This window comes from Cottoperca gobio, chromosome 15 (assembly GCF_900634415.1).
Source record: "Cottoperca gobio chromosome 15, fCotGob3.1, whole genome shotgun sequence".
Lineage (NCBI taxonomy): Eukaryota > Metazoa > Chordata > Actinopteri > Perciformes > Bovichtidae > Cottoperca > Cottoperca gobio.
In genome coordinates this window covers 15040800-15058426 of record NC_041369.1, presented here as the reverse complement: position 1 = coordinate 15058426, position 17627 = coordinate 15040800, and the positions used below count along the sequence as shown (strand labels likewise).

Genomic DNA, 17627 nt, shown 5'->3' with positions numbered 1-17627 from the left:
CTGTAAATCATTTAAAGATACAAATGTCACTGCGACAACAGCTTCTTATTTTATAACAGGACTACATATAAAAGCAGAAGAGTAAAAGGAAAGTTATTATAATAATGCATTTTTTCTTTTTGTGTCTAGTTTGTGCCCCTGTTAATTGGTTCAGTATAATTTAGACTGATTCTGAGTTAGTGTTGATAAACTCCAAAGACTAACCCTTCAAAGTACCCAAGTTACAAATCCTCCAAAACGAATAGACGACATAACCGTTTCAGTCATAATTCCTACGATTGCTAGAGGGTTTTGTCACTTGAATGTTCAGAATGTGCTGAAACGATCTCCTTGTGAGGACACAAATGGCGGCAAAAGATATTTCTCATGCAGATAGTTTTGGTTTTACTTGAGAAGCTCTGTCTGTGATATATCTGCCACCACCCCAATACAAAACCAATTTATAATGTGGCTGCCCTGGCTCTTCAAGCTCATTGACAAATGATGGATGCGATATATAGAAGCACCCTGGGATGGTAGAGCGAGAGAGAGAGAGAGAGAGAGAGAGAGAGAGAGAGAGAGAGAGAGAGAGAGAGAGAGAGAGAGAGAGAGAGAGAGAGAGACCGATGGCACATTCCTGAGAAAAGGGAGATGTGATGTTGCCACGGTGATATGCTACTTGTGGGAATAACTGTGAATGCAATGTGCCAGAGAGACACATACAGCTGCAGCAAAGTAATGAAAAAGGGATCACAAAACCAAGACATCATTCAGTCTTCAGAGGCTAGGATCGTCTGGCCCTTTAGCCCCGCTGTCAGAGGGAGTTTTATGCTTTCATTACTTTGTCTAAGTAGCCCCATGATGGAGCTCTCCCCTGCTTCTGGTTTGCAGTAAATCCATCTATGGGATTATTTCAAAAGACAATAAAGTAAACAGATCGTGTCATTTTCAGCTTGGCTGCAGCCGTTTACCAGTCAAGGTATTTATTTTTTATTCATTAGTATGGATTTAACCTGAAGGGTAATATGTCCCTACCCTCACAGTGACTGAGCCTGACCGCAGTGTGCATATCCCATAATAATCAGAATGAGCACACAAGCATCTCATATAGCCTACATACGGTACGCATTACTCATGCAAGCTTTTGTGTATATAATCTAGGAGGGGAGAAGAGAGACGGAGAGGAGAGGAGAGACAAGGAGAAGAGAAACGGAGAGGAGGGACGGAGAAGAGAGACAAGGAGAAGAGATGGAGAAGAGAGGGAGAAGAGAGACGGAGAGGAGGGACGGAGAAGAGAGGAGAAGAGAGACGGAGAGGAGAGGAGAGACAATGAGAGGAGGGACAAGGAGAGGAGGGACAAGGAGAAGAGAAACGGAGAGGAGGGACGGAGAAGAGAGACAAGGAGAAGAGATGGAGAAGAGAGGAGAAGAGAGACGGAGAGGAGGGACGGAGAAGAGAGGAGAAGAGAGACAGAGAGGAGAGGAGAGACAAGGAGAAGAGAAACGGAGAGGAGGGACGGAGAAGAGAGACAAGGAGAAGAGATGGAGAAGAGAGGAGAAGAGAGACGGAGAGGAGGGACGGAGAAGAGAGGAGAAGAGAGACGGAGAGGAGAGGAGAGACAATGAGAGGAGGGACAATGAGAGGAGGGACAAGGAGAGGAGAGACGGAGAGGAGAGGAGAGACAATGAGAGGAGGGACAAGGAGAGGAGAGACGGAGAGGAGAGGAGAGACAAGGAGTGGAGAGACCGAGAGGAGAGGAGAGACGGAAAAGAGAGGAGAAGAGAGACGGAGAGGAGAGGAGAGGAGAGACAATGAGAGGAGGGACAAGGAGAGGAGGGACGGAGAGGAGAGGAGAGACAATGAGAGGAGAGACAAGGAGAGGAGAGACGGAGAGGAGAGACGGAGAGGAGAGGAGGGACAAGGAGAAGAGAGATGAAGAGGAGAGGAGAGACAAGGAGAGAAAAGACGGAGAAGAGAGGAGAAGAGAGACGGAGAGGAGAGGAGAGACAAGGAGAGGAGGGACAAGGAGAGGAGAGACGGAGAGGAGGGACGGAGAGGAGAGGAGAAGAGAGACGGAGAGGAGAGGAGAGACAAGGAGAGGAGGGACAAGGAGAGGAGAGACGGAGAGGAGGGACGGAGAGGAGAGGAGAAGAGAGACGGAGAGGAGAGGAGAGACAAGGAGAGGAGGGACAAGGAGAGGAGAGACGGAGAGGAGGGACGGAGAGGAGAGGAGGAAGCGAGCAAAGTCGTACTGATTCTGGTCCTTCTTTGATGCATTGAGGCTTTGAAGTTAATACTGATGCAATTCAGGGCCAGGGGCAAAGACAGACCTACAAACCATTTAATTTTCACCTTGCCATGGTTCTTATATGAGAGAGGCTAAGCCTAACAAGCCCCTTCATGTAACACGTCTTCACTTCTCTGATGTACTGACAAGCAAGCTAGACTTTGTTTGATGGTTATATGCAAGATGATTAAACCAAGTCAAGTATATTGAAATAGAAAAAACAGCTGCCAATATTAATTTCAACCTTTGCTGGAATGTATATCAAGATCAATCCTTCTGTAATATGAATTTCCTCCTGCTTTTATTTGTTCTCGTTCCCTCTCCTTCCATATGTAATGTGCACCTGCTCTCTCACAGAATGCTCTTTCTCCTTCCCTTCCTGTGCTTCTTACATCACCTGTGATCGTCCCCTAATGATCTCATGGAAACTGTGAGCAGTGAGCGGCAGGTTGGGTGGAGGTGATGTGTTTTAGGGGCATTGCGTGGCCTCCCCATCCCAGGAAACAGAATCCCAGTGGGGGTAAACAGATCTGAAACCTTGTTTAGCAGATGGTCCCCACTGTGCTGACTCCTCTGATAAGCAATTAGAAGCGCAAACATGACACGAGTGACAACGGCATATTCAGAACGAACCTGAGACCATATTTACGACCGGGGTCTGATACGGTCACAGGAGTCATAGGACGGTCAAAAAAGATTGAAATCTAAAGCATATAATACAGCAATGCCTACACATGGAAAGCTGGCACTCAATCATTCACATTCTGAGGCTCTGCACAGCAAAGTAGGGAGGTGTTTGCCATCAATATAAAACCTTACGTGACAGTTGCTTTGTGTTGACTCTTATGTCAGTTTCAGGAGGAGTACAACCATACCATCTATCTTTCTAGCACCGATGTTGCTGCAATAATAACCTGTCCACCCTATGAAGCTGAGGTAGGGATGCAGCCGGCCCCATCTCCAATGATCCTTTCACTCCCACACTATGTCTCTCTACGTGACTCAGACCTGCTGATGTATAGATGGTGAGACAGACTGAGAAGAGGAGGCAGTTCCTGCTCTAAAGAGCCTGCACCAAGAAAATGTTAATAATTTGATACTTTATCAGTCTCCACTGGGGAATTCTCTTAATGCTCAGCCCACTCCAGGGAGTTGGGATTGAGTTAGAGAGCAACACCTACAGTATGGAGCTGGGAGGTATTTTGTTTCTTCCTCCAGGAAACCTCCAGGTTAATTTACCATCATTCAGGAGCAGATGACGATTTATCGCTCGCTCGTGCTAAAGAACCTCCATCTGAAATCACAGATAGTCTTCTATGTTTGCAATCAAAAATCCTGTTGAGGAGGGGAAAAAAGGTATTTGGGGATATGTGAGAAATGCTCCTTTATCTTCAAGCCTGCGAGTCGGTGAGCTGGCGTAGGAACTTGACTAAAAGCTGAGCAAGTGACGGTGCTGATGCACAATGTAAAGCCTGTTTACAAGTCAGAGACAGAAAGCATTTCATTGGTAGTTATTGTGGAATAACGAACACTCAATATAGCATCTAAAGGGATCGATTTTAACATTTGCAGGTATGCTGTAAATGTGTTCAGTGTGCTGCAGGTGACTAGCTTATTAGCTATCTAGCGATGCACTTCTCTGGAGGTGGATGTTAGCTCGTTCAGCAAGCCAAGGTGGAGGACATTAGACGTTTTTGTGGACAAGGATGAGACATTAGTGGAAACCAACTTATTCAGGCCTCTGGAGGAGGCATCGCTCCGTGTAATTACCTTTCCTTCCACACACCCGCTCCTCTGTTACTTTCCAAGGTTTCCAGGTAACCAGGTTCTCGTTTACATGATAATTAGGAAATCGGCTTACCCGAGAAAGCCAACTGTAACCCGATTACTTAAGTGCAAGTAAACACACTGCATGTAATTGTCAACCGATGACAGAATGGTGCTTTATACAAATGCAGTATTAAACATGCAATTAAGTTCACTAACTTGTATTAATAAATAAGGTATAAAATATGGGTTTTCCTTCTTTTGCTCTACAATAATGCCCTTCTGCGTCAGTTGGAAGAAAAAAAGAAAAAAAAGAAAGCCACTATCTGATAAATGCAACCAAAGGAATTTATATTCTTTGCTAATCTTGGTAATGTCCTCAGTCCCTGATCCTATTTTTGGAAAGCTTTAAGAAATGTGCCTGGCAGTGGCAGCGGTGTTAGATGCGGTTGGATCAATGTGATGCTGCAGGTTCTGATCCATTAGGTGTGCGTCATCCCAGAGGCACTGAGTCACTCAGCACTCCTCCCCGAAACCATACCAGGCAGCCATGACAGAAATGAGACAGGGAGAGCGCTGTCTTGAAGGTGACAGGGAGCTCAAAATGACAAACATGAGAATGCCTGCATCCTCCGTGACTGCCTACTTAGGCCTCTCTCTGTCTGCACGCAATTTGTATTCCCGTCGACTGTTTGCTTGGTGACTGTGTGCCTCAAACTGTCTGTCTGTCTGTCTGTCTCTAGCCTGCAGTCTAGTGTGCTTGTGACTCTAAATGTAATCTCTTTTCTGACTACCTTGTCACTCCTCAGCCTGAGGTTTCATCAGAGCATAACTAATCATATTGTAAAGTAAACGGAATATCATTATTGCAGCTACTTTTTGAAATTCAAGGACGGCAATATTTTAATTATCTAATAGCACGCAAGACTTTCCTTACTACACACTCCAATGGCAATACAACCAGACAAACAGTATTGGAAAGAAATGATGAAACACAATACTTGTGCTGAGTCGTTTCTCTATGCCCAGACTTAAAGGAAACTTGTACTGTCGCCATAGTGACTCGGACACATTGCCCTGTAAGTCACAGGTGACTTTGATCTAATAAGGAGAAGGCTGGGTAGCCAGCTAAGTGAAACATCACTCTTGTGTCTGCTCTCTTGACCTTTCCCTCTGCAGAACACTTTGAGGGATGGTGGGACTGCGGGGAGAGAAGAAGGGTGTAGGTCACTGGCTCTTTAGCGATAGAGGCCCAGGTGGCAAATAGATGGTTTAATAGATGGGGGGGAAAGAAAGAACAAGCAATGATGAGTCATCCCGCAGGACTGCTCAGAGTTATGACGGGCGCAAAGCGAGGCTGCAGGGAAAATCATTCAAGAGGACAAATTGAGACCAACGATTTCAGAGTTGTAAAACTGTGCTCCAAATTCAAAAGCAGTGAGATGCTGATCAATTAAATGGAGCAAAAGAAAAAAAAATCAACTATAACTACACTCTGATGTGAATTGTGTTATCCATTATGCGATATAACCCCCCCCCCCCCCCCCCCCCCCCCGACTTTTTAGCCCTGGGGTACAATTTATTGAATCTTTCTTCTTTGGTTTATCTGGTTAAGAAGCTCGAGCTGCAGCTGAAGTTGTTTCAAGCACTCTTCCTCTAGTCTTACGTGACAGAATTTTAAATGGAATGTTGTCTGTATAACATAACACTGTGTTTATATATGCATGCTCAGATGTGCCGCACTATGTCTGCTGGCAAAGTGAGAAAGCGGTGCGTGAATTTCTACCCGCTGAAACGATGCAGCTTGATGGCAGGGCTCCCTGTTGCTCTTCTTTCCTCCTATGACACCCTGCTTTCCCTCTCATCCCCTCCTCCTCCCTCTTCACTCCTCCACAGCTCAGTGCACGACTTATGTTTCTTATGTGGCGGCAGCCCAGAAAAGAAACAAGCCAGCAGGGCTGCCTTTACACAGCTGACGTGTGGCCATGGTATGAGAACACATTCTTAATCTAGTGACATGTAGCACTAACTCAAAGACTGAAACAATTTAACAGACATTTATATAAATGACTCATACACTTGTTATACACTTAACATAATTACTTACCTTTAATATCTCAGAAAATACACAAAAAATTATCATAAATGTGCCTGAAACTAAAAATAGGATACCTTTAAGACTAAGTGTCACTACTTAAGCAGCGCTGCTTTAAGCTAAATGCCAACTTAAGCATGCTGCCATGCTTGCAATGACAATGCTAACATGTAGCAGGTATTATGTTTACTACGCTCACAATTTTAGTTTAGCATGCCGGCATGGTAACATTTGTTATTAGCACTAAACTAAAACCTAATCATTTTCATTAGTTGCAGGTATTGAAATGTTGAGGCTAGAGGAGGAGCCAGGGATCATCAAAGTTACAACCATTTTCCCCACAGAATGTCTGAAAGTATGTGCGCCATGGCTAGCTGTTCAGTCTAAACCAAAGTGGTTGACTGACCGAAAGACCGGCAGACCAGCATTGCTCTCCCAACTAAAAACCAAACACTCATTGGCAATAATTACTTATATGGAGGGCCATCACTTACTCACTGTTACAAACCTATTTAGTCATCCTGATCCAATACTTTTATTTCACATTTGGAAAGAAATAAACTATGCTCTCCACAAAACATTTTTTATCATGCCTTATCTTCAAAGTGCATAGTTGTTGTGGATTAATGCACTTCGACATGAATGTATAATCATAAGCGACTCTGGCTGGCACCACACCCTTCTCTCTCCTGCTCCCCCCATCTCACTCGTTCTGCTGCAGTGCTTGTACCCCGTGTTCCCTCCAGCATAAACAGCTATTCATCACAGTTCAGAGGATTTAAGTCAATGCCAATTGGATTGCCATCGACTGAACTGATAAATTATGGCAAATGACAAGATGAATAAGCTGTGCAGCTAGCTAAACTGTACAACTGGGAGAAATGGGAGGGGGAGACCAGGAGACAGCCTGGAGGTTTCAGAGGGCACTGAGTTTGAGTTAAGAGAAAAGGAGTTTTATTATGGAGGAACACACTGCTGGAGCAAAGTGTCATGTCACTGAATGCTGAAAAAAGAGAAAAATTGATAGATTTGTCCGTGTCCACTGCTATTAATTTACAGAGAAATTGGTTGTAAAGCGAGTGTGAAGATTCCTGGAGAGATGGTCTCTGCGGCTATTGATTGTTCATTTCTCACGTCAACACCAGAGGCGCTTTGTTTTAGACAGATACTTTTGACAGACACGATGGGAATTGAGTGTGTTTTAGTGCAATGTATGTGCGTATATCTGTCCATATGTCCAGGGTAGAGCCGGGTAATAATTCAATATGGTTATTGATAAACCTGAACATATAATGCTATTGTACGTTAAATGTCTGTTGTTTGTGCTCATATGATAGCAGAACATTGTTTTGAACATCAGAATTACTTTACCAAATCATGGTATATACTACAGATATATAAGAAATATCATTATTAATACTGCGATAATGATTTCAACCAACCATCGCTAAGTCCTAGTTCAGGGTGTACTCGCATACGTGTCTGTATGAGTGTGGGTTGATGTCCTTGTTGTACAGTTTCCTCATTCATCAGTAACACACCATGGATGGATAAATAATATAAAACACTGTGTAGTAAAATCCTCACTCTTGCAATCACGCGATATAATGGACAAGACTTATTCTACTGAATGCATATGAAGAGACACATTACTTTTGTGTGAAAGGATGAGGCTATTGTCACGATACAGGAGCATGATGCAGGAGATGGTGCTGTGTTGACAGCTGTATCCATGCTGAGGAGTTTACTGACAGCAATAAATTAGTTTCACACACGCAACGGGAAAGCATAATTAGCAAGCCAAAACAAACAGACACACACATGCATTTACACATTTATGCATGCCCGTGAGAACACATCCACATCCACAGCATGGAGAAACATACTGTATGTACTCAGACAAACACGCATTAGACGCAAACACATATGTTCATGGGTAAACTCTGTGATGCAAACAGACTGGCGGTACCCAACGGCTGCTGAAAGAAGACACAAATATGCCTTTATAAGCCCAAAGGACTGTCAGTACAAGAATGTACTGATACATAGGGGTGAATACACACTGTATAAATATAAAACAATGCCAGTCTGAAAAGTAGAACACCGTAAATGACAGCTGTTCTCTTTGCAGGCAGTCACAGGGAGTCTGAGAGAACGCATTCACACAATGGAAACACAATGGAACATACGCACATTGTCCTGCACTTTGCACAATCTAACCTTGTTTTCTGCCAAGACACACACACACACACACACACACACACACACACACACACACACACACACACACACACACACACACACACACACACACACACACACACACACACACACACACACACACACACACACACACACACACACACACACACACACACACAGAAGAAAATGGAGAATATTAGATAAATCGCAGGCAAAGGTGCACAAAAGGAGAAAGCGTGAGAAAGAAAATGGTGCTTCCTGTCAGAGAATCTGCTGCAGAATCTGTGTCACAAACAGCTGGACTGTGCTGGATCTGTTACAATTGCAGTTAGAATGCATGTGCTGTCACTCTGCACTGCAGAGATAGCCAGATGTGTTGTATTTTCAGATGACAGGGGTCAATATGCAGAGTGCCATGCAGTGTGTGGGTGGATGGGTAGGCAGAGGGATGACCACGGGGTTTAGAGAGCGGACCATGTGAACAGATGGTCCCTGGTTGCCACCCAAGATTCCATTAAGAAAGATGGTAGGGATGACCTATTTCTGGACCCACCATGCTGTGCACTGCACAGAGAGATAGGTTGAATATCTACATTCATAGGTCATAATCCTCGCTATTTTTGCTGCTCTTTATTGGAATACATATGTTGTTACCATATCATTAATGCAGGAATCAATTAGATTAGATGTTGTGTTAATGCAGCACAAGAATTCCGCCCACTCATATTTCCAGCTGTCCAACTAGTCATTTCCTCGGACAGCGTGCCCTTGAGTGCTTAATGAGGTCTTTCTACAAAGCAACTGGGGTGATACGGTTGTCAAGAGACCGATGAGCCATCCAACGTCAGACCAGAGGTGCTCTGCCTTTCACCTATGCTCCACACGCAGTGCATTTATGTGGACAGCTGTCTCGTGAAGCTCGAAGAGACACTTCCTCCTTAAGCTGCAGCTGGCCCTTAGTTGCTTAGTTGTTTGCTGCTCTGCATAAATCCCCACAGATTGACTTTATCACCTCTCAATCAATGTTCTTTCAAACCATTAAAACATATGTGTAAGTGATTACTCTAAGAAACTGTGTGTTTTTATTCTTCTCTTTTGTTTTTGTGTTCGGTTTATGTTTTAGTTCATCGCCCTTCATGTTTTTCCCTTTGACCGAGCTTAGTGTCAACTGAAAACCACACTGGAGGCAGATCATTTGTAAGTGAGGTGATAAATATTTGATAAGGCGATATTGTAAAAGTGATGTGTGAAACAAAAAGCTAAAGACCCACGCAGAGGAGCAACAGCGGCTCATGCTAGCATCAATCATTTCCCCCGGTATGTAATAAAAGGCACATAAGGTGACACGGAGCCTAATCGAAATTGGATATATAGCTCTGTGTGCGTGTAATGGTGGTTGGAGGACCTCATGCATGTAGGTTACAGAGGCTATCATCGCACAACGACAGGGGACTTTGACATACGACCAGCCTGAGGAAACAACATATTATCAGCACCTTTGTCTCTTGAAAGCACATATATTCACACACACATATGCCTGTGTGCACCTGCTGCTCTTTGTTTACGGTTATTACATGGTCTGAGCGATTCCGTGGGCCATAATAGCTTTCTGCTCTCGCAGACTAAGACTCAGCGATGGGACTTCTTTAAAACCGCCCGTTAATGACAAGAATGATTCCCATGCAGCACGTGTCAGCTCTTAATGGTTATGCAGCGTGGGTGGATGTGTGTTCATTTCATTTCTTTCTCATCAGAGCAAAGTAGTTTGGCAAGGTCACAAGAGGCATCAATAACAAAGCGGACCTTGTTCTTTGCACGCCAGCGATTCGGTCTAGCGTGGTGAAACGAGATGGAGGACACCTGGGCCAAGCTGCTGCCACGGGTGTATTTAAATGTGTTTGGTGATTCAATAAGTTTGGGGATATACTTGATCTTTCCCTGCCAGTGAAGTCATCAAGGCAAACAAATTAATAGAGTTGGAGGGCTCTGCCTTTCTGCCTACCAGAGGCAATCTGTCTCAATCTGCTTTTGCTTTGGCTCTTCCACCTGTGTGTGTGTGTGTGTGTGTGTGTGTGTGTTGGGCCCAGGCAGACTCCCCCCTAATGTCAGATGACTGAGCGCCACTACACAGCAGTTGCCATGGTTACCAGCCTGGTTCTGTGTACACGGATACTCATCGCAATTTTGATCTGCAGTGAAGCACTGATGGTAGAGCAAGAGACCCATAAAATCACCCACACACACACGCACACACACAAGATGTCACGCATGTACTGTTTATGTGGAGTAATACAAGCATACATCCACAAATGTATACATTCCACCCACATGAAGGAGATACTCATTCACCTACACGCTCATCAGTATTGTACATATTGTGCTGCATATCATTACTCTGAACACGTAAGCAAACACAGCCTGTTGGGCAGAATTATCAAACCCACCAGAAGTAGAACAAATCACAGCAGGTGATACGCGGGGATATCTCCGGGCCTAGAAACCCCTTTAAAGCAGCCAGTGCCGTTTTTCTCACCGACTATCACAACAACTATCCGTTTCACTCTCCATCCACCTGTCTGTCTCTCTGTTAGTGTGTCTGTCTATATGTTTCTTTGCTCTCTCTCTCTCACACACACACACACACACACACACACACACACACATACACATATATACACACATACAAACATACAGGGCAGATTGGGAGCGCTCAGTCAGAGCAGAAGATGAAAGCGAGAGGGAGCTGTGTCCGTGCCAGCGGAGCTGTGTGAGTGGGGAAGTGAGGAAAGAGAGGCTCATTTAGTAAATTGACAGCTCCCTTCAGGATTCTTCATCTTCTTCACCATGAAAGGCCTGAATCCTTCTAAACTTCCAGCTATTCTCACCAGGCGTGAAGAAACTGTCACACTGCAGCAAATATTTACAATGACAGTGTTTAGTTTGGATCCATCTCTCTCCTGACTCCCACTGCTGCTTCATTCAGTCCACAGATGCACAGTCATTGCAAGACAGACATACTGCTGTTGATACTCTGATGCAGTGAAAAATTAAGTAAGACAAGACGGAGCTAAGAGTAGATTAAACATTAAAAAAAGATAATACCTGCTGTTGAAGAGCAGCTGATGCAGAGACCCTCAATATCTTATCTCAATGAGAAAATCCCAACACTAATAAAGAAAACAGAAAAGCTGTTGTCTGGGTCATTTCACTCTAAGGAATATTGTCCAGCATGGAAATGACGGGGTTAACTTGAATGGGCCCCAGTTCTAATCAGACACTTTGAAGTTCATAATCAACTGAATGCCGCTCAGTGAAGCTAAGCTGAGAGGAGGAGCACATGAGAAATGCTGCTGATGGAAAGGCAGTTTTTCATTTTAATTATGTATTTTGCGAGACCGGTCCGCTGGCATGGATCAAATGTTTTTACAACCTCAAACTGTGTCATTGCAAGCAGTGCTTTCGAAGTCGAAGTCACTTGGCATTACACAATCGGCTAATTCTATCGCTGCGACAATTTTCTGTCATTATAGTACGAAAAGCCAAGCAATATGGGAACAGGCTGAATAGCAGCACATCCTCATATATTTGAGTTAGACGCAGATACATCAGGATTTGGCAAAGAGTTGTAGAACGCAGGAGATATTCTGGGGCAAGAGTGAGGGATGAAGCTAAAAAAAAAAAAGAGCGGTCAGCAGAGGTAAGGGACTGTAATTCATAGCAAGAGAAAAGCCCCAGTGATAGCCTCTTACCTATTGCACAAACACCATCCTATCTCTTGTACACATAAATCTCCCCCTCACATACACACAGAGTTGTGCATCCACACACACACACACACACACACACACACACACACACACACACACACACACACACAGACTCATCGGTTCAGCTGGCAGAGGCACAGCAGAGTGAGTTACAGCGTGCCGCACATAGGCCATTGCAGCAGAAAGAAGGCTTGCCAGCCAAATAGCCGACTGAGATTCAGCGAGGACTGAGCATCGCCTGGATTCTGTGGGGATCAAATTAATTGCCCAACAGTACATCTCCAGTGGGACCTGTATAAAGCAGGTGAGTACATGTGTACATGGCAGTGGATTAATCAGAAAGCCAATTTGGGTGTGAAAACCAGTTGCAGTCTGTAGGCTTGAGGAAAGACCAAACTGCTGCACTTACTATCTATTTTTGTCAGGCAAAATGATTAGTGGAAGAAAAAAGTGCAACTGGATTTGAATCTGGGTTTGGGACATTTATATCAACTTAAAGAGATCAAACTTACCAGAACTCTGCCAGTGAGTGTCTGAGCGGAGATCATGACGCCGGCCCAGTCTTTGACTGAAGTCATCCATCCCACCTCGCTCATTGGGACCTCCTCCTTCACATCACCCTTTGGTTTGTCTGTTGCCAGATTGACGGGGTTGACCACCTTCTGAGCCTCCTGGAAGAAAGAATTATAATTTGTGTGAGGAAATGGAGCATATTAAATATAGAGACAGGAATATGGCCTACTTTAGGGATAAGGAGAATCTTCAGGGGAGAAATAAAAAAGACACAAACTTCAAGTGGCATTTACGAGGAGACACTTCAGGCAAAAATCCTTGTTTTTTCATGCACTGGTCAATTATGAGAGTTTTGGGCTATTTTGCTTCCATAATATGTCTTCTTTCAGAGTACTGGAAAGAAAACATCCAAAATACACATTTAGGTGTCTATTTTACTACCTTTGTTAGAATTTAAAACATAATTGTCTGATGTAATGAGCTGGTGATATATATCAATTAAAATTGTAACCCTATTTACCTGTCGTGTCTTGCAAGATGTATGAAAATTAACAATTCATTCATTGTAACACTTACATGCATCAAACTCACTTATAGCCTGACTTATACACATTAATTTAATGTAACTCTTATGTATTTTCTGATTTATGAATAGAGTGATACAAATAGATATCCAACATTCCCTATGTAAAAATTCTTGTCTCTAATATTACAACAAAATGAAACAAGAATTCTCTGAAAAACACCAAAATCTCTGAAATATTGTAATACAAACAATAATTCTCTTAATTGAAGTAATCAACTGGAAAGGTTGTACTATTCACCTGTAGTGTCTCCCCTTAACAGTGAGAAGAGAACGATATTGTTGGCGTATTTCTCTTAACACATGTGCAAGATATGTAATAACACCTTGAATATAATCAACAAACAAACTAATTACTGATATAAGCTCCTATCGTAAAACTTGCATGTGTGCATGAGTTACATAACGACAGACTGTATGTGATGTCACTCTCCCCATTATGCACATATGGCACTTTAAGTTAATTGTTCCGCAGGGTTGAGAGAATAAAGCTGTTGTTCACATGCAGGCCATTCAACGTTCCTTCCTGTGTCCGACTGAGTGAGCAGAGTTGCATGGCAGTTCATTGACATGCTTTGCTTGGCACAGACACTGCATGCAGCTGTTCCTCTCCAGCCATTCACTCAGTCCTGGGGTTTTTTTGACACAAGTAGGCACTCAGCTTCCCTTTACTTCTGGCAGAAAAAGGGAATGAGCTGATTTCCCTATGTTTTACAGCCTTTAAGGCAACACAATCAATCCTGCAATTACAAGCAGAGTAAAGGCTTGTGTGTCACCCCTCAGCCTCATAAAACCATGCAGTTAAGCCGAGCAAATAGCGTCCACAGAGAATCCTTGGAATTGCAATAACTTTCGACCCTCTTGATGGCGGCCCATTGCCCCTTTCCAAGGAGGCAGGCTCGTATTACAGCAGGGTACACATGCAGCACTCGGAACGCATTTTACAATGTCCCTCCTCACAGTGACATCCGACAAGTAGCCATCAAAGCAGATTATGTGCTATGTCAACAAAGTGAAACGTGTTTCCCGGTACTGTACATGTCACATTGCTGCAGTTTGTTTCCGATGACCCACGTAACATTCAAAAACGATGATGTAAGTTGAAAAATATTTGTGTTTACAGCAAATGTGTTGCTGTTACACAAGACACATTTTGTTCCAGGAAGAGTATGTAACCAAAGGCAAGGCAGCCACGGGGGTGACCAATACTGTATGTGCCCACATAAAACATGAAAACAAACCGGACTGCAACTTGAGTATTTCTCCAGGTCTAAAGAGCAGTGCTATAACAGATGAGCCCAAGAGATGACTGTCCATTTCAAGAGGATTGTCTGGTCAAATTGGATTACATTTCATAATGATATGGCATGGACACAGTTGCCATTTTCCTAATTTGATTCCAACCCCATAACAACCCCAATAAACTGGCCCTGAAAAAGCCTGACTAAGTCATTATCTGCTCCTGCCGTCAGGCCTCTCAGTACTGCGGTAGATAATTCAGTTACTTATGCCTTATATTCTCGTTAAACGGCTTAGTGTTACGGGACTCTACACTAAACTTTTAAAGTACCTATGATGGGTGTTATTTGAAGCATTTAGTTGTGTCTTTCAAAGTCCCACCAAAACAATGCGTGATTATAAATGGCAGCTGCTCTTAACTCGAAGAAGGCTTGTCTTCTGAAATTTCGGCGGGATTCAATAGTGTGTGTAACCCCCATTTAGAAAAAGTAAGAATATTATTTGACAATACAAGGAGTGAAGAGGACACATGGATTTAAAAAGGTTATTAGCCTAACTCAGAGATACAATTAGCTTCTTTAATTTGATTTACTTTAACTAAAACTTATCCTATTTTAATCCTAATTTAAACCAATTTATTTCCAAATCTTAACGATAAAATGTTATTTTCATTTGAGAGTTAAATGTTTTTCACACATTGCCCCACGATCCAGTTTGTGTTGAAAATGCTTACCTGTATATAAACAACATTTACATCTTAAATCACTGAGGATCAATGAGATGAATTTTGCCTAAAGCTGGAGGATACGGTAAGATATAAATAGTTAAATATGCATAACTAACTGAATACGCAGGCTGCATGACTAAGATGCCAGCATGTGTCTCGCCTGTCACATGCTCCAAACACTCAGCAATGTGTGTATGCATGAGGGTCACAGTGCACAGGGATGTCCAATCTGATTGGCTGTGTGCTTGCTCTATAGCACTCCAGGAATGCCATGGTGGCGTAGTATGTGCTAGTCTGTGCTCAGCAGTTACCTCTTAGCCGGAAGGCCCCAACAACTTCACACTCCACACACACACACACATGTGCCACAGTAGGAACACACCTCATAACAGTAGTAGCGTATGTCACGTAAGTCACGTCTCACAGTAGCAGTACCTGTTCCTAGCTCTCATTGCTACCATTTCCTCGAAATTATGCCTTCAGGCATCAGTCCTGTCGCAACGATTTTGCGGTGAACACTGCTGACTGAGTAACAGTTTTGCTTCTGCAACATCGCATCAAGGAAACGCCAAACAACAATGTCTTCACAAATTAGTTTTTCTTTTTAAAAGACAAACGACAGCGTAGTTAGACATGGATTGTACCAGGACCAAGGAGATTTATTTTATAATGTGCACTCTGTGTCTAGACCTCCACGGATGCCGGGTTAAAATGGGAGTAGCAATTCTCACTGGTACACGCCTGAACAGGGAGGCTATACGTAAGAACACATTGAGCAGCAGTAATGTTTTACTGTGTGTGCGTGCGGTGGAGGGGAATACATGAATAATGGATGCAGTCACAAACTGATGGTTGGGCAGATCGGAAGAGACAATGTAAACAAGGAATTGCTTCTAGTTCATTTGAGTGGTCGGCGGTAGGCCTGAGCCAAGGGAGAGAGAAGCACTGAAGCAGCCTGCCATGGGAGAATCCATCTGCTGGCTATATATACACACCTGTGATGTCAAACAGAGAGAGAGAGACAGGCAGAGAGGAGGGGGGGGGGGGTATCAGCAGGGGTCGGTAAATATGATTATAACCAAACGAAAAAGACGAAAAAGTGATATGATGCTCAAAAGACTTCTAAATAAGTGTGTTGATGCGCACCAGACAGCTACGAAGGAGAATGAAGTCTCATGTTTGTCTTTGAAGTTACAATATGATATTTCTATCTAATCAAACCCCATTTTTTACACTATTAATAGTGAGAATTGTTCAGCAATAGCTTTTCAATGTTTAATCATTCGGTAATTGCTTCTCTATAAAAGTGGTTTTGATTGTTTGCTGGATTAAAATTGCCCATCACTAACCCAGGGATTGACAGGAAACGATACATGCATGTATTTCATTGTATTTCATTGTATTTCATTGACCTCAGCCGCTTCAGTCTGCCACAGCTATATCAGAAATGTACTAAATTACAGCTGATGCAAACAAAACATTTTCTCACAGTGCAAATTAAAAGTGTTTGACTAGCAAAACACTTGTGAAGCTGTCACAGTAAATTAAAGGCATTAGTCACTAAGATCAGAGCTGACAGCGAATGCTCATCAAAAATGCTTTTACAAAACAAGACAACGGCCATTTTCAGCATTTATTTTTTTGCCAGCAGTTTCAGATTTTGTAGCCACAGTGAGCGGTTATAAAGAGCTGCAGGCAACATGCCGCACATCTACAACTTTTTCTGTGCCCTGCTGTATTGACTAACTTAAAATTTAAATGTTGTGTGGTTTTGCTCAACAGATATACACAAGGAGTGTTTACTGTAGTATTACCACCATTAGCCACCACTGGTATAACTAGTTCAAGCAAGACTGAAATGTGCATCTTAAAGTATTATAACTTTAAAATGCACATTATGATCATGAGCATTTAGTGAATTACGGACACTTTATGAGTTTATCAATGCAAAAAGTGTTTGTTTAACATCTGTTTGAAATTCTATTTTTAAAAATGTATGTAGTTCAACCTCCTACATCACGAAACCTTTTTATAACAACAGAGATGAACACTGTTAATTTTAGGATTGTACCAATTAACAGAGTACACAGGGGAGAACTGGTAATAATGAGAAAGTCAGATAAAACGTGACAAAGAGAGGGACTGACAGTTAGATATCTACAGGACAGGGACAAACAGACGGAGGCTATGGGAGACAAAGAAGGACACGCACTCAAACAAAGAGTCAGAGGGAGCAAAGAAGATAGACTGACAACACGATAAAGCAAGAGGGGCAGAGATAATGGCAGAGACACAAATTACAAGACATCAAGAGAGACGGAAACCTGAGCAAACAGGACAGACAGACAGGGGTGGAGACAGTGTCAGAGAGACAAAGATACTGCAAGACAAGGAGATAAACAATTGGGTGAAAGACAGAAAGCGGGACAGATTGGGAGCAAGAGAAATGGGAAGCGAGGGTGAGACAG

At 43.1% G+C, this 17627-nt stretch overlaps 1 protein-coding gene across 10 annotated transcripts in view; it reads right to left on the bottom strand.

Moving 5' to 3' along the window:
* LOC115020475 (calcium-activated potassium channel subunit alpha-1) overlaps positions 1 to 17627 on the bottom strand; it is a 127653-nt gene that overhangs the window by 83553 nt on the left and 26473 nt on the right. For all 10 annotated transcript variants that reach the window (XM_029450525.1, XM_029450535.1, XM_029450533.1 and 7 more), the window contains exon 2: positions 12610 to 12768. In XM_029450525.1, the coding sequence (XP_029306385.1) occupies positions 12610 to 12768 (159 nt within the window). The remainder of the gene's footprint in view (positions 1 to 12609; positions 12769 to 17627) is intronic.